The sequence below is a fragment of the Chionomys nivalis genome, chromosome X (genome assembly GCF_950005125.1).
Source record: "Chionomys nivalis chromosome X, mChiNiv1.1, whole genome shotgun sequence".
In the NCBI taxonomy this organism is placed as follows: Eukaryota; Metazoa; Chordata; class Mammalia; order Rodentia; family Cricetidae; genus Chionomys; species Chionomys nivalis.
In genome coordinates this window covers 101,059,679-101,081,707 of record NC_080112.1, presented here as the reverse complement: position 1 = coordinate 101,081,707, position 22,029 = coordinate 101,059,679, and the positions used below count along the sequence as shown (strand labels likewise).

General features: G+C 44.6%; 1 protein-coding gene across 6 annotated transcripts in view; it reads right to left on the bottom strand.

Annotated features, from left to right (window-relative positions):
• Positions 1-18,157, bottom strand: part of Pcdh19 (protocadherin 19) — a 102,930-nt gene extending 84,773 nt beyond the window's left edge. For 2 of the 6 annotated variants that reach the window (XM_057759726.1, XM_057759727.1), the window contains exons 1-3: positions 14,311-18,157; positions 11,319-11,459; positions 10,306-10,633 (exon numbers count right to left, since the gene is read on the bottom strand). In XM_057759726.1, the coding sequence (XP_057615709.1) occupies positions 10,306-10,633; positions 11,319-11,459; positions 14,311-16,457 (2,616 nt within the window). In that variant the 5' untranslated portion in view covers positions 16,458-18,157. The remainder of the gene's footprint in view (positions 1-10,305; positions 10,634-11,318; positions 11,460-14,310) is intronic. The other 4 variants (XM_057759729.1, XM_057759730.1, XM_057759731.1 and 1 more) reach the window with 2 other exon arrangements.
• Between the last annotated feature and the right edge of the window lie 3,872 nt (positions 18,158-22,029).

The following is a 22,029-nucleotide window of genomic DNA, read 5'->3' as shown; positions in this document are numbered from 1 at the left end:
TGTGAGGCTAAGTTAGCCTCCTCCTATGGACTAAAATTAAAAATAACCACAACAAAAATACATTTTTATTGAATTCTGTCTCTTTGCTGATAATCTATAGCAAACAACAAAATGAGCAAAGCCAAACTGAACTGCCTGTCGTGCCAACAAATCCCACAAAGAATGACAATCGGTGAAACATATTGTTAAACATGAATTGTAGCTAAAATATTTATCTCAGCTGCAAGGTATTAAAATGAGAAAACTTTCCAAGTGGAAGCTTCAAACAATTGTATTAGAAGTTGCCTAATTTGGTTAGATTGGCCTCAGAATGGAATAAAAAGCTGCTTATTCCATTATGTTGGCCTTTGTCAGTATAAAAAGTTAGATAATTTATCAGAATACATAAAACCTTTCTCAAAAACACCTAACTTTGAAAGGAGAGCCTACTGAATTCCAGCTTATGAACATTTAGGTACGGTGATAATCATCAACAGAATTTATATGTACATGAATCTGTCTTCTCTGCAAAATCCTAGCTGGGCAGGCAGGAGTAGTCCATCTACTATTTATTCCTAAAATAAATACAGGCAAAAATGAAAGAAAATGAGGGCATTCATTGCTGCCTTTATGGAAGAATTGGCATGTACTGAATGACATACTTGAGTGACGAAGACATTGTATTTGATACCCAATGCTGATTACACGGAGAATATGCTATCCTCATTTAAAAGCTACAGAGGCATGCCTACAGTGTCACTAGCCATAGATAAGCTCCTTACCCTCAATACGACCAACAAAGTGGGCATTAACATCAATAGACTCAAACCTTAATGTAGTCAGCTTTATGAAAACCTTCAAACCAATGTTACAGAAGTCCATACAATTGTTCTGAGATTAATGAGAGACTGGAGATACAGTGACCCAGTTCCTTAACAGATTATTTCAGATTTGGTATTATTTAGTATTTGTTTGGCTTCTGCAAAATTCTTGATGTTTTTGATTCTGAATTCCGTACTAATAACATGTTTCAAGAAAGCAAAACTCCTTTCTGTGAGGTTCTGAATTTTGTTTTACTAGCCCACTTCTCCCTTATCACAGGTCTCTGGATTGCTACATTGTCATCTTTGAGGTCAGTCACACTCTAGAAAGAACTGTACTGAGGATGGAGTTTCCCAGGCTCAGAGAATTAGGAGGACAAAATGTTACAAATTCCCAATACATTTTTTATCAGGTGCCCCCAGCTATGAGGACATGCACAGTCACAAACCTTTGCAGTTCCGGATTTTTCTCCACTTGCCGTGATCTCTTCTTGAGGATACCTGATGATCAAATGTAAATCATGCAATAATACCCAGTGTCCTAGCCTTGATAGAATGCCAGCTTTTAACAACTCTTCTCTATCAAGTCACCACACAATGCAAAGTTTGTGGGGGGAAAAAAAAAAGCAATTTCTTTTTCTTTCCTCTTCAAGTATACCCATACCACACTGCCATGGCAATGAAGAACGCCCCACTTTTCCATTTCTAAAGGATTACCAGTAGAGGCAAAATTAAAAAGAGTGACCTAGAAGTGTAAGAACACATATCCCAATAACAATCTCACGAGTCATGAAAAAGCTTGGTGTTTTTTCTGTGAAATTTGACATTTACTTCTAAAAAGCTATAACTACTTCAAATTGTTTTGCAACTTTAAAATCACACTATAAAAGGGGGAAATTCATTATTTAATACTGATGTCAACATGTTCTCTTTCCGAAGCTCTTAGGAACAAATGTGACTATCAACATACTCTGTCACCTGAAAAGCGATACTTGAGAAAATGGAAAAGCACTAATTGAAGAGGTGATCAGTATAGCAAAAATCACAGTCGATGCTAGTCATATGAGTACAGTGTGCCCGTGTCTCCACCACTGTCTCTGTGACTGGCAACACAGACGAGAAACTGTCTTCCAATAAGTCAACAAGCATTACCTGTAGCCAAATGCCAACATCCACCTCACAGGTGTCAATGTCAAACATAACTGTTGAAACACAGATTTTTAGTTATTCAAAAATGTCACAAGGGTTAAACAATACCTCTGACTACAGGCAGTCTGCCTACTCAGACATCCTCATCAGAAAAGGTTTTACAACAAATTGCCTATACATTTTGGTAGTCTAAATCAGTCAGACTTCTTGAAATCAAACTATGGGCATTAATGAGAAAGAGAAGGGTTTTAAACAAAGACAAACTCAAAATGGACAAAACAAAAAACAGTCCTCAGGAAATAATTTCCAAAGAATTAAGCCTATTCACTCTAGGATATACTTAAGCAGAGTCTCACATGCAGCAGTGATTATTTGACAGCCTTTAGCTCAGAATTCTGAATTAAAAGTCATTCCAGAAAAGTCTATCCTTGGCCTCACATTTGGGTGATAGCATTGTATTTCTCATATAAGCAATTGGAATAGGGTAGGAGAGTGGAGAAGATGGCTCAGATGATCTAAAAGTCATCCAGGTGTCTATGATCAGCCCATGCAGGGAATCCATTTTGTTCAGAAGAACAAACTACAATAAGAAAAGAGGTGCCCTTCATGCTCTGGAAATCAGATTTAAGAGCAACCAATCTAGAAGGCTGAGGCCGCCAAGGCCAGTTACTGGTGGTACTGAAGGAGAGCAGCTTGCCACAGAATGAAGGCCAGATGGGCCCCAGTGGGAGAAGATGAAAACTGGCCACCCTGGCACTCAGAAGCTTACTGAAGCATCAGAGGACTATACCCATGAAGACAGCGCTTAAGCATCTGACATTAAGAAAGCCTGGTGCTAGTCCACTAAGGCTGAGCTCAAGGTGCACACCTGCTTGACACAAACTTCTTGTCTCCCTAAATCCCAAACACGTACAGGTCTCAAGCTGTTCCTAACACTGGTTCATCTTTCAGTCTCATTTCTTTTGAAAATCCATTCTCTCCCTTCTCAAATCAGTTAAAACAAACATTATAAAGGAATCCTTTCATATTTCAAGGTAATTTTGGGGTTCTACCTAATTCAGGAAGTCGTCATTTTACAACCTAGGGGGAAAAGGAATAAACTCAAAAAGAGAAAGTCAAAAGAACTAAAAACAGTCCAGGCAGGTTTGTGCCATAGGCTTACTAAGAGTGTAGCTGGAAGGGAATGACTGAACTAAATTTGGAAAGCTATACATTTTTATTTCAATTTTTTTAATCTGTAGAAAATAAGAAGTATAAACATTTGCTAAATCCACACAATGTGTATCTGTCTGGTCTGGACTGTATATTTTTAACTATTACATAATTGCATTTTTAATTAAGTGAAATGCAACCAGGAGTTAACCCATGAGAATTCGAGAGCCAGTTAGCTTCCAAGGGAATAAGGAATTTGACCCAGCTATCAACACTTATGTAAATCTTGACATGGTAATGAGCCCGTTTTAAGCAAACAAAATACGTTTAAAACTCCAGACTGCCAAAGGAAATCAGTTTAGAGATGTTTGTTCATATCGTATTAGGATCATTTCTTTAAGAAGGAATCCACTGGAAGTTTCTTTAAATACAGAAGACCACCCTGGTTTTGATAACAAAGGGTCTAATTTGCAAAACAAACACTCATTGGCTGTCAACTTTTTAGGAATACACTTACCAACAGAGGTTTACCTCTAGATCCTCCGAAGAGGTCTGTTGTTTTTCTGTTCAGAGGGAGAATGCACTTGGAAGTTGAAGACCTACTATAAGCTGCAGGCAGTCTAGTTTGGCTATGAAGATATGCACCTGGGAAAGTCATTTGTTTTAGGGTGGGAGGTACTGGGCATTGAAGGTAGCTCACTCATGCATGCGACTAAAATATATTCTTAGCCTCTTTGTTTTCTTTTTATTTTGAGATGAGGATTCAGTGAGTCGCTTAGGGTGGTCTTGAATTCACTCTGTAGACCAGGCATGGCTTGAACTTGAGACACTTCTGCCTCAGGCTCCCTGGAGCTGTGATGACACAGCTGTGCCACCAAGCCCAGGACATTTGCCTTTTCTGTAACTGTATTTTCTTGACCGTGGAGTCCCTTTCTGATAACTATTCCAGGAATTCTATGGAGCTTTGTGGCCGCAGCCAAAATTTTAAGCAAAACACTAAACAGGAGCCAAAAAGGCTTCTTCATGGGAACCCAAGCTCCTAGGGCTGACAAAGCCCATCTCACCAGTGACAAGACTTTTGTTCACCATTCCTCTGGGGGACTCAGGGAGGCATGAGCACACTGGAAGCTGGTGAACCCACTAAGCAGCCTGCACAAAAGTCACTCCTCATATTCAACAGGAAATGAAACTTGAAGAGCATTTCCCTCTGCAAACAACCAACCCTCCGGGATTTCACTTCAAACCTCTCAATTGTTTGAAGTAAATGAAGCACACGTTAAAGGCCAGTCAGCCACACATCAAGATATCCAGCCTCTTCTCCTTGGGGGAAAATGGCTACTCCAGCACCAGCCTCTCATTTTTCAGATGCAGAACTCTTACACAGATGCCTTCATTTGGCCACATCTGAGACATTATCCAACCAATCCTGGCCTCCCCTAAACAAGGGGCGGTCAACATCTGAAAGCACAAGCAGGTATCTACTGCAGTACCATGAATGAAAGACTATCTAGTTTTGGCAGCAGGTAGCTCCACCTTTTTTCCATTCCTCTAAGTCCTTTGTAACTATCTCCTGCATGCTAAGTTTCAACATCTAGGCACAGTATATGGACTCAAAAGTAGTTCAGGACAAGTTTAGGGAGGAAATGGGACAGCCCTTTCACTTTATAAGTCTGACTAACAGAAGAAAAGCAGGTCAGACCACTATGATCCTGCGATAAGAGGAATTCCAAAGCCCCAGAGCTTTCTCTGGAAAATGTCCTGCCTCCAGATCCCTGGGGAGAAAAATCTCAGGATCATTAGCAAGCACTCTGGCTAAGCTCAACTTCAGGGAAGGTGTACAGGGAGAGAGATGATCTCTCAGGTAACCAGTTAATTGCCAATAAGGAATGATAATAATAAATTAGCAAATACTAATGTAAACTAACTCAGTTCTGCAGCAGTTGCGTGGAGACGACAGAGGAACAGTTTATTCTGGAACACATCTTGCTGACTGATGCCCGCTGGGAAACACACTACCTCAGCTAGTTGTGAAGCAGGCCTGTAAACATACAGTAGGCAACGAGTGGCCCAAGAATATCTACTGGTAAAAGTACAGCCCTAGCCTTGTGAAAAAGTCAAAGACATTTAGGGGAAGCATTGTTTTCCTCTGCTTCATCCTGTAGCCTCAGGATTTCTGTTGACCTTTGACTTCAATGAGTCCAAGATACCCTAACAAGGAAGCGTTTTTTTAAAAAACTAAGTTCACTGGAGGAAAGGTCTGTTGGTTTGCTTTAACTGCAAGTGATACTGTGCCGTATCCATACTTATAACTAGCTTCATCATCGTTACCAGGTTTCTATTGCTTTTCTGGATCTGTTGTCTGTCTTGACTGGCTTGTGGTTATCAACAGCCCAAAATTTTTCTCAACTTATTGCAAATCCCTAACTTCTTTGTTTGAAGGAACAAAGCATGCTGAGCTATTTCTTTTGTTTTCCTTCAAGGCATAAATGATGTTTTATTCTCTGTATTTTCCATAACATAGCCATGCACTCAAACAGTTTTGCAGAATAACTGGAAGCATCCATTCCCACCTGTCACACATATCCTTGTTCTGCAGATTCTTCCTCTGCTACATTACTACTTATATAGCTGTTACACCGATAACTTGTGTAAAGCAAGTGCACACAAACACACAATTTGGATGTTTCACACCAAAAATGCAACATTTTGCCAGGAAATGATTTCAACCTAAAACTCAAGGAGAAAATTGATGACTGTGGGTAAGTCAAAATGGAACAGAACCCCCGTGAATCTATGTGGGAGCTTTGGAAGTTTGTGTACTATGCACCCCGCACAATTGGCAGCTCCAAATCATTCAGCATCAGAAACTAAACAGTTAAAGCATCTCACAAAAGTTAAATCTATTTGGACCACCTCACCTGCCCTGAAAGCAAAAAATAGACAGAGTCTACCCAAATCTCCATTCTTCATAGGAAAAACACGAGGTCTATTTGCTCCCTCTATTGACCAGAGCCACTACTGACCAAAAGGGAATAAAACAATGCCAATGTACAAAGGAATAACATTTTCTAGAACCCAAAAGCACTCACTATTCATGCTTACATCCACGTAATATCAGAAGAAAACAAAACACGGCGCATTAAGGGATTCACAGAACAAATTGACATAATTTCAGAAAATATTAACAAAATAACAAATCCAATATCTTTCTTCTTATTCAACCTCCTTCTTTTTTCTTCTGTCTTCTACACACGCACACACCTCATTCTCACATAAAGTTGATAAACTAAATAAACTAGGATGCCAAGGAATGTGAATCTCACCTTCCAAGTTAAAATACTTCAAAGGTGCACAACATCACTAATTCTAAAAAAAAAAAAAAATCTTCTGCAAATAGCAACGATACCTTCCACTTTACCTCCTCATATTTGCATACAAAACCATAAAATTGCCATAGCTGGCATCCCAAGCAACAGCAGAGGATGGGAAAGTATTCATATCCCATTCTGTAGGAAGCTATCTATGCAGTGCAAGAAGCTAAGTTCCAATTCTCTAGACAAGTGCTCCACTTCCTTTACCTAGCCTACCTAACCACATTCAGGTTCCTTTTTCCATGTTCTTAGACCTGACAACTTTCAAAGGTAACCAGGTTTATGGATGAAAAAGTCACCCTCAGGGCTCAGGGTAATTAGTGGCAGAGTACCAGCTAACATGCACATAGGTCTTGGTTTGAGCCCCACCACCCAAACAAAAGCCTGAATCAATTCAGCACCAAACCTAGGTAGCTCAGCATCTAATTTACATAAAAAATAATATAAGGCTTGCTTTGGAAGGAGAAGTACTTAAAAGCATACAAAAGAACAAGTGGTCATAGCTATCTTTTTGATGCCTGCTTGGCAGTTGAATCCTTTGAGTGATATTGGTTCCCCAGCTAAATTGTGAACTCTCTGAGGGCAGAAGTTTCTTTCCTCTTACACTTATTTGGAATCTCCAAGCTACCTACTACATAGCGGCGACACTGTGCCTTACAAAAACACTTTGTGATTTCATGAAATGGTGATCCATTTCTATGTTTGGTGGAGTAGAAGCAGCGAGGGGCAAACACAGTAGTTCTGAGTCTACTTACTTGTCTAACTACTATGTCAAATGAGCCCTGTTACCATAGAAATAATAAAGGGAGTGTGTGTCATAAAAGGTAACACAGCAGAAGAATCTAATATAAAGTCACCTTTGGTCCCAATCTGAAGAGTAAGAATGTCACATATGCTTAGGAAATGAACATCATCCAGAATTGAAATTGTATTATTTGTCTGTTTCTCTTAAGCTGTCTAAAGGCAAAGATCAAGTGTTTTATCTTTGCATCACTAGCAAACAGCAGATACAGTATTTGACAAAGTCAAACCATGCAATAAAGCTAGTTGGTTGAGTTAATGAACAAACAAAAATGGTCTCATGAATTAATATAAAATATAATTTTAGTGTCATGACTTAAGAATCATCTGCTTATTACATTATAGCACTTATCACTCAGTACTATAATTTCTTAATAAGTGAATTGTTTCTTGAATGGATTAGTCAATTAATGAGGAAAGTGTAAAGGTAGGACATATATCAGAACATTATTATTCTAGGAATCTTACTGCACAATATAGCAGCATTTAATATCACATATTGCAAACTACCTTTTTGCATGTTGACCTTATTATAATGTGAATTCATTGCATTCATTGTTGGTTTGGTTTGGTTTGGTTTGGTTTGGTTTGGTCTGGTCTGGTCTCTGGAACTACAGACCCTACAAGGAACCTTACAAGGAACACGCATTCAACAAATATCAGTTGAATAAATGCACCAATCATTCCTCTTCTTCCTGTCAATGTTGAGTGGCTTCTTGTTTGAAAGAAAAGACGTGTCATTTTTCCCTACTCAAAGCTTCATGGTAAATACAGGTTAAATATCTTGGTAGATGCTTGGCTATGAGCCCTCCAGGACTGTGTACTGGAAATACACATGTAACCTCAGTCTAACCAGATCTGTTCAATTTTGTTGGACAAAGAATAGCCGGCTTTGAGTGTCAGAGAAAGCAACAGAACTGAGACTTTAGCTTTCTAAAATTGTTTTATCTGGTCCTTAGCAGAAACTCAAAAAGGACACCACGATACTAGGCGAACCAGAAATCATAGTTACTATCTCCTGCTTCTTCCACATATTCAATAGACATCATGGCTCCCTTTTCTCAGGAACTTGAATTGATTATAAAATAATCACTAAATCTTCAGAATTCAATACTTTTTTGTCCATTTCCCTGAGCAATAGCAAACCAGCAATGGGATATCAATTGTAGTATTTTTTATCTTCATTGTTCAATGATCACTATGAATCAATGGTCTGGTTACACCACCTTGTAGGTATTAATTACACGGAGCCAGCCTAAATTCCTCTTTGGTTATAAGAGCCTGGAAAGACAGACGCAAGTGAATAGCCTGTTGCCAGTGTGAATCTCCAATTTTCAAGTAAAAAATTCTACCTTTTTACAGACACCCATTAACCACAGACACTCTTTACAATTCATAACGCTTTATTTTTCCTTGGAAAAACTTTCAATAATAGATGTACTGACTTTTTTTAGCTGAGGAAACAGAGACTCAGTGAGGTTGCATGGTAAAGGGTGACTCCTGGACTCAAAATCTTGGTCTATTTGATTCCACTACAAACCCTTATCCCTCAGTCTCTGTGACTGAACTATTAGTGGTCCACAGTGTCTCCCCAAGCAGTGTATGATTGAGGCCCTAGCAGTATTAAGGGTCATTAAGTCATTAATACTTAGAAGTAAGTTCACATGAAATAATACTAGACTTTCAATAACTCGTTGTTTATGGAATTAGGTACTTTAAATGCTGGTGCTTTTCTTGACAGTGGACTATTATGAGTTTCTCATTAAAAATACTGCTTTTCCATGCTATTAATTCTGGTAGGAACTATTTTTCAGGAACTAGGAGACACAATGTAAATGGTCCTAAGCACCCTTTGCCATACAAAACTAATACAAACACTAAGTCCATTTTATGTTCACACCATTGCCTAGGTATGTCAGTGTGAATCATTCCTAAAGGCAGAAAGTACCACTCAAACACCAAGAAGTACAGAGCAAGGTGTTCTACTCCTCCTTTCTGTGTGATCTTCTCTTGGAGGCTGAACAAGTTCCTCTGAACCTTTGTTTCACCTTCTACCAAAGAGAAATCTATCAAGATATCTGATTGCAAGTTCTTAATGAGAAGGTGCTTGTACTGGTACACAGGAAAACTGTTGGGATGCGCTTGAAATCTACGAAATGGCTTCTGTAATGACCAGAAGGAGAGCATGTCTCCCAGTGTATCAAATTTCTACCCAAAGAGGTATTTAAGCAATCCACAGAAAATGAAACCAACTTAAGGACTTGTTTTTAGCCTTCTACTCAGTCCCCCTCTTTCTGACTCTTTTACCATCACTGGTGTATTACCCTACTCTCCCAAAAGAGTTCAACAACCAACAAATATTTGGCCTTATTGTGTTTTTTAAAATTCCTCCATGAAATCACTCAAACTGAAGAGAAACAATTGATTTAAATCCATGGCTACTTCACACAATTGTTCATATTTGTGACAATTTCAACATCCTCAACTGTCAAACGATATTACCAGAACTGCTAAGAAACGGCAATGTGACTTTTTAAATTTAATTGCTCGTATCCTTTTAGCCATAGACTCAGCAAGATGGTAGAGAACAGTAGTATGAGAAGAGAAAAAGCAAACTTGGGAGTGGCTTTAGGACTCTGAACCACCAGAGGAAATTGGAGTTGAAGCATTATAGGGTTTCAATCATTTTCAAGACTGCTTGGCAAGCCGAAGCTGCTTTAGTCTCCAAGCTGGTGCCACTGGCTTTTGAGCATGCATACTTGCAACAGGTGGAGCAATATTTTACCATGCTGGGACATTATGAAGGCATGTAAAGGTTCAGATCATTTGAGTTCAGATTCCCAACCCCACCCCTTACACAAAAGCCCTCTATGTTAAATCACTCTTTGTCCCAAAAGGCACTATTACCAAATACTGCGTGTGGAAATAGGCGTAGACAAGGAATATGCCTCCAGAATGGCCCATGGTAGGAGGGCAAGCAGCCTCAAAAGGAGATCTGAGAAGACCTCACAAGAGCTCTTAGCTGCACTCACCTCAGGCAGGGGCACACCATTGATGATCAGATCAGGCTGCTGGGGACCCTGGCTGTTGAAGGAGTGGTGGTAGATGTGGCTAGCAGTAGTGTTTCGGGTATTCTGGTTCTCCACATTCAGGAAAGTGCTCTCAGAGCGACGGCAGCCCAGGGGCAGTGTCTGCTGGTGGTAGTCGAAATAGTTGAGGGACGAAGTAAGGGAGGAGCAACTGACAACATTCATCTTGTCTGTCTCCTCCACATCCCGAGGTACAAGGCGGATGTCATTCTTACTAATTTTTTTCTTCTTACTTGATTTCTTTTGATGCCCATAGGAGTATTCAGCGATTCTATGTGACAGAAAAGGCAGCACGAATAGATAACACCTTCCCAGACCATATACTGATGAATAAACATTAAGCACCCCAGAGGGTTGCACCCCATCTCTGTTCCAGCTCCTTATTCTGGCGCATTACATCATCGAGTTTCTCCCTGTGCTTTTTGCATGCGAAAACAAGCTGGGGGCCATGAAGTCTTCCTAGTAAATATGCTAACCTCCCACCAACCCTCCCAAAGAAATTTTCAAATTTTAGATTTGGAATTTTTTATTGTGAGTGGCCAGTGAGCAGGGGTGGGGGATATGTGGAAAGTTGAGCCTATGGGAGAGAGCATGAAAATGCTCAAATCTGAAGCTTCCCTGGAACCCAGAGGCCATATTGGGCGAAGTAAAAAGTAAGTGCCAATTTAACATAAAAGGAGATAGAGGGAAGTAAGAAAAGCCCTTGCCCCTTGCCACCGCCTCTAGGAATTTGCAGTGTGGCAAACATCGTGGATCAGCTTCCTCTGCGATTAAACTGATCACTTTTAGACTAGGGTAGAGGTTCAGACCCTGTCCTCCAACAGCTCCTAGCTCTGCTCATCCACACCCTCCTCCCTGCCTTAGCCCAGCTCCCTTCTACTTTCCACCCTTCCCCCTCCGCTCCTAGAGAAATCTGATAGCCAAGCCCATTTGAATGAGGGGAAAAGCCTTTTTACCTCTTTCCCCTTAGGCTCACTTTCTCCTCTGCCTTTTTGTCTTGCTGCTCGCTAATGGGAGAAACCGAGACGCAATGCAGACACTTGCTGTTTTGTCCTTTTATAAAACAGCCGAGGAGACAAGTGATGGTTAAACAATTACTGCAAAGGAATTTAAAGGTTAGTGCATTCAGCATCCTTCTCCATTCAGGTGTACCTACAAGCAGCTGTGCTGCAACTGGAACATAAAAAGCTCAATTTAATTAACACTGACACAGACCCAGGAACGTGCACCAAAGACACCAAGCATTAAGAGACTTGTCAAAAGAAACACATTAAAATGAAGTCAGAATCTCAATGTCATGTATTACTTTGCACATAATAAATTCAGCTTATTGTTTAAGAATTCAATATCTAAGCAATAATCAGCAAAACAATAAGGTTAATAAATAATACAGGTTGGACTTTACATGAGAAAGAGTGTGTCTGTATTCTCACGCAACAAAGCTAATTATCAGAATACAAAAAAAAAAAAGAACCCAATTCAAGCAGCAATTGCAGATCATCCCACAAGTCCCATAAATGAATGCATTTCAGGAAGAGGTCCTACAGGAGCAAAGAACTAGAAACCCCTGCCTAACCACATACATAGAAAGACAGGCTCCTGAACTTTAGGATTCTAAGACGTCTGAGCAGATGGGGAGTTTGCATATCTACCCATATCCACCAAGGCAAATTATTGCTCTGTCCCTGCGACCTACCTAGAGCTAAGCAATTTATTTCACCTCACCCTTTTGCTCTCTGCCCAGTCTGACTTAAAATGATGGCAAATTGATGATACAGAGGCTGAGGAACAGATAAAATCCCCCAAACCTCAGGATCAGGGTTACATTTCTTTTCTAATCTGTTTACTGAATCAATGCGAAGTTCTAATCATTTTGTTTACCCATGATGGGTAAGTTTGGCAATGCCCCATCCAATTATTCAGCTGAGGCATTCATTGCACAGCCCATTCTGTATTGACCAATTATTTAATTAAACTGTACTTCATTAATTGCAAGCCATAGCAGTGAAGAGTGCTTTACAAAATCCACATTTGGGTGAAGTTGGAGAGCACTGAGATTTGCACTTTTCCCCCCAATTCAAAAGCTCTCTTCCCTGTTTAATGATCTCCCTGGCAAGCTCTCAGAAAGAGCTCTTACTTCTAGTCATATATCACCAAGAAGTGGCAAACCCTTCAATATCTTTATTTCAAGCTGATTTCCTTTTCATCATGGGAAGGGTCTTGTGCATTTACTTTATGCTGAGAAAATGGCTTAAAAAGAGTCCCCTCTATCATTATCTCCATATAAATAAAATTTTATTGACCCTGCATTTTTTTTCTCCTATAAAAATCACCATTGGCAGTCACAGGTTTCAAAGGTAAGAGCAATATTAATTTCCATTTCTCCCATCTGAAGTGACTTGGTACTGAAGGAAAGAAAAGTCACGGCCATTTCACCAGTAACAGGATTAAAGCATTTATGAGGCATTGCAGCTGCTCTTTTATGGCACCTGATTGATATTCATGTGTGGTTAGCATTTGTCTACTAACTTGTGTAATGCAGAGAATAGTAAAAGGGAAACAATAATTGCATGGCTGTTACATATTCAGGGAGCTCTGATTCACAGAAGTGTGTATTTCAGATGGTGTCAGATACAAATCGGACCTACAGGAACATATTTTGACTGATTAACATGCATGCACAGATGGCACAAGATACAGTGGCTGTGTAGGTGTGCTGAAAACACACACAAGCACACACACCTTGGCTGGAAATAGCAGCACCATTCATTTTCAGCAAAGTAAAGAAAATAAAAATAACTTTTTCAACTGTTTCGATGAGACACTGCTGGAAAAAAATTATATGCATTATCCTAAGTAGGATTCTAGAAATTCTTAGACTTATTTCTTCTATCAAATTGCAAGAAATCTTCAACAAGAAACTCTAATGTGTTAACCAAAACTTTTAAAAATATTACATTACATGCCATTCAAGTTTCTACAGATCTCCCCTCTCTTCTTTTTCCTCTCCTCTAGTTTCCCCACCCCCACACACATCCTACACACACTTCAGAGAAACTGTAACATAATAGCCCATAGTGACATCCACTGGTAGCGACCAGATCTTAATGCCACAGCACAGCCCCACATTAGAGAAAAACATAGCCAACTCCAGAAGACTGCTATTTTTACAGAAACATCTGGATACAGTCTTGTCTCTTATTGGGATGTTTGGTCTTCACACATCAACCAAGCAGATATTTGAAAACATACAGATGCCTGACAGAATTTCACCTTGTCTAGCCAGATGTCTTGGGACTAAATACAAAACAAGCCAAGAATACTCTAAAAACCACTAATGACCTGCTTCCCCACACACTGCTTTCTGTCTTCCTCCTACTCTCTTTTTCCCATCATAAACTCTCACTCCCCAGCTCCCTCTTGAGTATAACCCCACAGCAGGACAAGGCAGCTGTCAGTACTCTATCTCCTTTTAGCTCTTGTCTACAAAACACTGTGCTCCAGGAAAACCAAGCCCTCAAATCATGATACATAGAACTTTTGCTAAAAATATGAAAATCTGTCTCTCTTTAGCTCTCCCTCTCTCCCCTCCCTCCCTCCTCTCTCACTCTCTGATTCTCCCTCCCTCCACCTCTCTCATTTTTTCTACCTTAACTTCATGGAAGACAGCTGTGCAAATTTTAAAATGATAATTGCTTTTCTGCTCATCATCATTATGTGACAGAATCCATTCAAACAGTAAATGATTGTCTTCCAGCAAATTGTCAGATCAAAAGAATTGATCAACGTGGACTGTCACAAACTTTTCACCCTCCACAATGAAGCACTGCGAGTATGCTGCATGCATTTAAGCAGGAAACAAAAGCACTGGGGTTTTTACACAGACACAAATACACACACCTTACTCATTCAAAACACAGAAGGGAAAAAAAGAAAAGTTGGCTCTACCTGCAGTTGTAGGTCCGGATCTCTTTGTTGTCACGCTTGCACTTGATTGCCACGAATATCATAGTGACAAACAGGATGCCAGCAATGGAGCCCAGAGCAATAATGAAAATCAGGGATAAGTTCACAGAGCCCATTGACTCTTGGGCGTCAAGAGCCGGGGACAGGTAGATTAGGATAAGGGCAGAGGCAGAAAGAGACGTTTTGCCATGGTCACGGGCCACCACTATCAGCTCATAGGAAGCCTTGGAGTTTTCATTAAAGGTGCGAGTGGTTCTGACTTCTCCATTGACCTGGTCAATTTCGAAGAAACCGCGGTCACCTTCTGTCATGTCATAGGTGACTCGGCCATTTTCACCCTCATCATAATCATCTGCCTTAACCATAGTCACCAAGTAGCCTATGCCGGCGTTTCGAGGAATATAGATCTCAGCAGTGCCATTGATCAGGGGTGGGGCGGTGATTACTGGGGTATTGTCATTGACGTCGAGGATGATGACCCTCACTGTGGCGTTGCTCTGCAGCGAGGGCAAGCCGCCATCCTTGGCCACCACCTTGAATTCGAATGCCTTGGTCTGTTCGTGGTTGAAGGATCGTAGCGCATAGATATCACCAGAGTTCGGATTGATGGAGACATAGGTGAAGACGGGCATGTCTCGCACCTGTGATGGCACAATTTGGTAGGAGACACTGCCATTGAGACCCACATCGGGGTCGCGGGCAGAGACAGAGAGCAGATAGGCGCCAGGAGTGTTGTTCTCCTGTACAATGACTTGATAGTAAGGCTTGGAGAAGTGTGGGTGGTTGTCATTCTCATCAGTGATGCGCACAGTAAAGGACTTGGCACTTTGCAGCGTTGGCACGCCACTGTCTCGAGCCTGAATTGTAAGATTGTACTGGTCGTGCTGCTCGCGATCCAGCCGTCCATCAACAAGGATAGTGGAGAAGCTTTCATACTCCTGCAGACGAAAGGGTACATTGCCCAGCAAGCGGCACTGCACACGTCCATTGAGACCTGAGTCGCGATCAGACACCCGAACCAGGGCTATCACGTAGCCCGGGGGGGCGCTCTCGCTCACCTCCACAAGCTCGCTATTGACCGACAGTAGGTTGATAATTGGCGGGTTATCGTTAGTGTCCACTATGCTGACGGTGACTTTGCAATGTGCGGGGATAGAGTTGGGCCCCAGGTCCTTGGCTTGCACATCTAGCTCGTACACGTGGCCCTCTTCATAGTCTAGCGCTCCGGTGACAGTGACTAGGCCGCTGTGTGGGTCAATTTGGAAAAGTTCACGTGTGTGGTCATTGGCATAGCCGTAGAAGGAGTAGATCACCTGGCCATTGGTGCCCTCATCTGGATCGCTGGCATTTAGGCGGATGACAGGTGTATTGGGAGGTGAGTTTTCAGGCACACTCACTGAGTAGGAGGACTCTCCAAACACTGGGTTGTTGTCATTAGAGTCAGTCACCTTGATGCTGAGGCCAACTGTGCCCATGTGGGGTGGGTCGCCTCCGTCGAGTGCCGTGATGCGAAAGTTGTAATGTGACTGTGTCTCGCGGTCCAGGCTCTTCTCCACCACGAGTTCGGCAAAGCGCGAACCGTCACCCCGCGTCTTTATCTCCAGGCCAAAGAGCTCGTTGGGAGTGAGCTCATAGGTCTGCACACCAAAGCTACCCGAATCCGGATCATAAGCGCTGTCCAGTGGGATGCGCGTGCCGGGACTGGCTGCCTCAGAGATCTCCAACTCAATCTGTGCGGCCGGGAAACTGGGAGCATTGTCGTTCAGGTCCTTGATCTCCACCTTAATCACACAGATCTCCATTGAGCTGGACATGACCTCTAGAGAGATAATGCACTTGGGGTTCTGGCGGCACAGCAGGTCTCGGTCGATCTTCTGCTTGGTGACCAACAGACCTGAGCTGGGGTTGATGTCCACCAGGTGCGGAGCTGAGTTGGACACCACACGGAACGTAGAAGCTTGCCGCGGATCCATCGCGAAGCCCGCCTCCCGCGCGTCCTTGGCCACGTTAGCGATCACCGTCCCGGCGCGCTGCTCCTCTTCTACTGAGTATTTAAGGTTAATCAGGGCGGCCGCCTGCGTCCACAGGACTGCCAGCAGCAGTAGCATCGGCAGGAAGAGGGACTCCATGGCTGCGCGGGGCTCTGCCTGGCCTCGCCTCTCCACACCCCTCCGAGGCCGTCGCCGCCGGCGCTCCAGCTTCCCGCCGGCTCGGGCCGCCTGTTGCGCGCGCCCCGTGGCCCCGGGGGCCGCGGGAGGAGTCCCGCCCAGGGCAGCCCGGCGGCGCACAGGATGAACCCGTGCTGGCTCCAATGCTGAGGTCGTAGTGGACTTGGCAGCGGCTTTCTGGGGGCCCGGGGACTCCGAGGGGCCAAGAGAGCGCCGCACGGCCCCGAGCCCCCTCCCTCCAGCCCGGCTACTCAGTTTTCCCCCTTCAAAGTTAGCCAGACGCGACTGGCCGCAGCGGCGCAGGGCTGCGGGTCGAGTGGCGCTTGCACGCCCCAGACGGCCACAAGCTTCAGAGTCAGGACCGTACTTGGAGCGCGAACGCCTAAGGCTGTTGGAGCGCAGCCTTTCAGGCACTGCCCGACCAGCCGTTGCGCACCAGCACTGGGGCAGGCGAGCGCGTAGTCTATGCACCTGGCATGCGCAAGGACCTCCCCCAGCGCGCCCAGCTCACTGCGGAGCAAGCTCCCGCCCGGTACGCGCCCTCCGGACTCGGGGGGGGGGCACTCCGGCCTCTTCAAGGCCTGTTGAAAAGAAAAGGGGGGGTCGTAGGTAGAAGTCTGAGTTGCTGACAAGCTCCTTGGGCGCCTGGGGATTTGGCTGAGCTGGAGGGCTGTCCCGGGGCGGGCAGAGGAAGGGGGAAGGGAGAGATGCGAGAGAGTGCTCTCTCTAGCGCCGAGGTTGGCGTCCGAGGGCGTGGGGGGCGCGTCTGCCCAGGATCCGAGGTGGCCACAGGGCTCCTCCCACAGAGCGGTTGAGGGGCTATGGGCGTTTATATCTCGGAAATCAAAGTTACCAACGCAGCCCAGGCTTCCGCCTCAAGTTTATGAAAATGGGAAGATGGCAATTTGTCCAAGAAAATCAAAGTCCTGCTCTTTCCAATTGCCCTGGGGGGAGGGTACGGGGAATGGGAAGGTGAGGAAGAGAAGCTACTACAGTACCGGCTAGAAGAGGCGGGGCTGTAGCTGCGGGCACCCGGGGCTTCTTCGCCTCTCCAGGTTTGGGTTGGGGTGTCGCTCCAAGGACCGCCGCCGCCGCCGCCGCCGCCGCCGCCGCCTCCGCTGCTGCTGCTGCTGCCGCCGCCGCCAAAGGAAGCCCTCCTTAGTTCAGTTGCATGTCGCTGGGGTCCGCCTCTGCAGCTGCCAGGGTCGACGGTTTCTGACGCCTCCAAAGTTTACTTGCGGGAGCGTCTGGATCCCATCCTCCAGGAGAAGCACTGTCCGTCTGTCCGCCCCGCTTAGGGCTTCCGCCCTCCCCGGCGCTCGCGCGCTAGGGAGGTCTGTCTATCTGAACCAGGCTGTGCGTGGATGTGCCAAAAGGAGGAAGAGTGAGTGTGTGGATGGGAAGTGTGAGTGTGGAGTAGGAGAGAGCAGGAAGAAATGGGATTGGGGTGGGAGGTTGGATCTCAGATGAATCGGCTCAGCTGGAATGCCGCTGGAGAGGACAGCGCACCGCCGGCCGGAGAGGGGCTAGGGAAGTGGATGCCAGTGTCCCCCGGGCAAGCCAGGCATGGTGAATGGTAGCTGGTGCTGCCGTCTGCGCCGGCTCGTCCGTCTCCTCTCTGAGCCAGCCGCCGCTGCTACTGCTGCTGTTGCTGCTCCTCCTCCTGCCGCAAACTACTGGCCGCGGAGTCTGGAGAGAGCTAGAGAGAACCCGAGCTGCCGAGCCGGGCTACGCCAGGCACTAGCCAATCAGCGCGCAGCCCAGCGGGCTCCGGTCTTGGGGCGGGACCAAGGCGTGGGGAGGGGCGGAGGGGGGGAGGGGAGGCGGGGCCAAGCGGAAACTTACACACCGGCCCAACCGAGTGGAGTACCCTGCCCCGCAGAGCCCTTGCGGGAGTCGGGGGAGGCCTGACTGGCGCGGGACAAGCAGAGTTAGGAAGGGAGGGTGGACCGGACTTGAGGAGTGCTCCCATTGAAGCTGAGTCCACCTAAGTACTGAGCGCCTCTTGCATCTCTTGTTTGCAGAGATTACAGGAAAAAAAATGAGGATTTGATTTTCTTGCTGTTTATCTCCCTCATGTATCTTCATATCTTAAATGCAACATTCTCTTCCCTCTGTCTCTCTTTCTCTCTCCTTTGTCTCACCGTTCTGCATTTCTGTTTCTGTTTTCTCTTATTCTCGGATAGTGGGGGAAAAAAGAGGAGCAAGCGCCCCCGCGATGGTCATTCATCAAGCTCTTGGCCAGTGTGTCTTCACTTTTGCCAAGAGCAAGGCCGCCATCCACCCAAACCATTATCCCTCACTGGGAAGATGCCGCACTCCCCAGAACACCTCAACACACACACACACACACACACACACACGCACGCACACACGGGGGGGGGACGGAGAGACGGGGGGGGGTAATGTTGGTCCGGTCCGGCTCACTCAGGTCTCTACTTAATCAAATGGGATCGGTGACTCAAAAAATGAGTCTCCAAGGTTTCAGGGTACATTTTCTCGCCCCTCACCGAACCCTGTCGGATAATTTAGCTCCCTATAAATAAACTACGTTTGAGAAATCCAGCGGAGCGGACGCCGCCGCGCCGCTCTGCACCGCGCCAGTAGAGCCTGGATCCGGATAGAAGCTGTGGAGTGGGCGCGCCGTCAGCCGAGGTCCCTGGCAGCTGTGAGCCCGCCCTGGTGCAGTGGGCGCTCAGCCTTCCCCTGGGGCCTGGTCTCTCTGGGGCGGAGGGGGGGGGGCTACCAGTTCCCTTTGGGCAGCAATGGCAGCTGTGGCGTCTGCCAATGCTGGGAAACGGGAGACCGGCGTGGACAGGGTTGACATCAAGCTTAGGCTGCTTCTGAACCAAAGGCACACTAGAGACAGAGGGGGACTCCTCCCTGCCCAAATCTAAGGCTCTTAATTAAGATCGCGAGCTGTGAAGGGAAAAAAAAGCGCCCTCGACGAACATTTTTTTTCCTGTTTCTTTAGAATTTACAGATTGAGGATGGGAAGAGCTTCTGAATTCACAGTTCTGGAAGACAAACCTTCTGAGTTGGTAGTCTCTATTATTTGAGCGTCTCAGTTGAACAAACTCATAATTAGCTCAGCGACTTTGGCCCGAACCTGAGGGCTCAAAATGAGACTCGCTTTTGCCGTTTATAAAACATTAAACAAGAATAGGAAAAAACGCGTTTGGACACATAATGGATTTTTTTTTTCCAGAACTGCCATCTTCTTTCTGAGAGCAACCCAGCTGCTTAAAAGAATATATCATCCAAAAGGAGCTAGTTTAGCAGCCTTTACTTTGTCGTGGAGTGGGGGAGGAAAGCTTCCTTCCACAAAAGGGAATTATTTTGCCAGTGAGGTTGAGATCGGACCCTCTGAAAGTGTAGCCAAGGCCAAGGGGAAAGCGCCTGACCCGCATGCCTCGTGGGGGTTGCTTCACATTAGAATGTAATTCAGCCCCGAACATCAGAGAGAAAAACCGTGGTATCTGCAGTGAGAATCATTTCATTTTGATCATTTAGAGCTGCGGGTAGAAGGCAGAGAGGGTGACTTCAGGGAGTCCCGTCGCCCGCCAGGTTTTCTGCAGACACCGTTAGAGAAATGGGCAAGTAGCGGAAGAGAATGACAACATGGCAGGCAGCGCGGGCTCACCTCGTGGGCTGCTAAAGGAAGGGTTCCATTTGATTTATCATAGTTATTTACCTTTGATGTCAACGAGTGGGAATGAAGTGCAGCTTGGTCTAATTAAAAAGGTCTAAAAAGGCATTTGAAATGGGTTTGTTGTCTGATCACGGGATGTGAGTTCCGTGTTTGGCAGCTTTCTAAAATATTGCTGGAACTATTTAAACAGAACAATTAGCAGCATGCTAAAATGTTTGCATGCTATGCTTAGAAGCTCTTAGCTGTAAACTTTAAGGCGATCTGTTCCCCTTTAAGTTAAAAAAGGATGATGCTGCTTCCTTGTGGCGAAGGCTGTCAGGAACCCGCTGATCAATAAAAGTAAACTGGCGCCTCCACGGCTTGATTGAGCGGGAGCAAAGAGTCTGAGAAGTAGTCTCGGCCATTAACAATCCCCCAGGTAATGAGAAATGGAAGAATTACTCAGGTAAAATGATTAACATTGCCGTGGTATCCGAAAAGATGCACACAACAAGCTAAGAAGACTGCGAACCTTCTTACCTTAGGGAGTGCTAATAGAATGTCTATATGCTGCTGTCTTTTTAAAGATAAATAGGAGAATTCAATTCATGTAGAATGTCATTACCTTTGTAATTGCAATCACATTGGAAAGACATGTTCTGCCTTTGCAAAGACAAACCCCTTCACTAACGCAATGGCACCATTTCCCTGGCTTCCTGCTCGCTGCTCACATTCCAGGCACCCCTCTTATTCCAAGCAGAGCACCAAAGTACTTTCAGTTACCAAACTGCTTTTACAGAAGACCAAATGCTGAGAGAGGCAGGGGGCGTATGGATCTGCTTCCCTTCTTTCCCAGCACCTCCTCCACCCTCAAGCTCACAGTGATAGTTACAACCCCCCCCTGCACACAATAGTTCTTCCATCCCCCACTCTGTCTATAGATAATCCGCACACCCTTTGCTTTCTGACTCGTTTTTTTTCTCTAATATATACTCGAGATTATTGCATTCTAACAAAGCTATTAACTAAACGAGGGGCCCCAAACCACCTTCATTATCAGGAATTTATTAGCTAGCTGAATAAAAGCATTTGCATGTAGATAATAAAAACAAAAAGAAAGTTCTGTTCATTTTAGCTTCCGTTTACTTCAATCCTGAAGGGAGCCCCGCCTCCTCGAGCTCTTTAGAGACACAAGAGGGCCATCTAGTGACTATCTCTGGTATTTTTTTCATCTAACTGCTGTCGAGAAACCACCGGAGGCTCTGGGTTTTGTACAACCGGCCTCAGCTTTCTAGGCCAAGTCAGTTCCTTAGGCTACTGAGGCCAGAATCAAAACTGGTGAAGAGATCGTGGTTTTGTCCTTAGAATCTTATGCATGCCGCTAAAATTGTCGAAAATTGCAATAGAAGAAACAAAAACGGGGAGATCTTTACCTTTAAATCAGATGTGTGAGTGTAAGCATTGCTGCCTCAAGACTCAGAAGGGTAAGTTTGATTCAGAAGTTTAAATTAATAGTAGGAACTAAGATACCACGATATGAGAGACTGTATACATAGAGCTTTCTGAGATATGTTTACAAAAGTATTTGTTTCACTTGCCAAAAAAAAAAAAAAAATAGCATTCAAAGGACTCCAGACTCCAGTTTCCCTCTCCACCTCTTCCTTCTTTTTATTTCTGACCTTGCTGCTGGAAACTGGATGTCTTCTGGCTTGAATTTTTTGTTGTTGTTTCATCCCATAAGCATCCCATTCCCCGAATAATTTGACCGACTGCCTGGAACATTCTCTTAGAACAAAACGAGGGAGGGGGCTCCGCTTTAAAGCTAGCCAGAAAGTCAGTCTCTTTTCCTGACTGCATATCTTCTCTCCTGGCTTAAGACTCACTGTCTAGAATTAAAGAAAG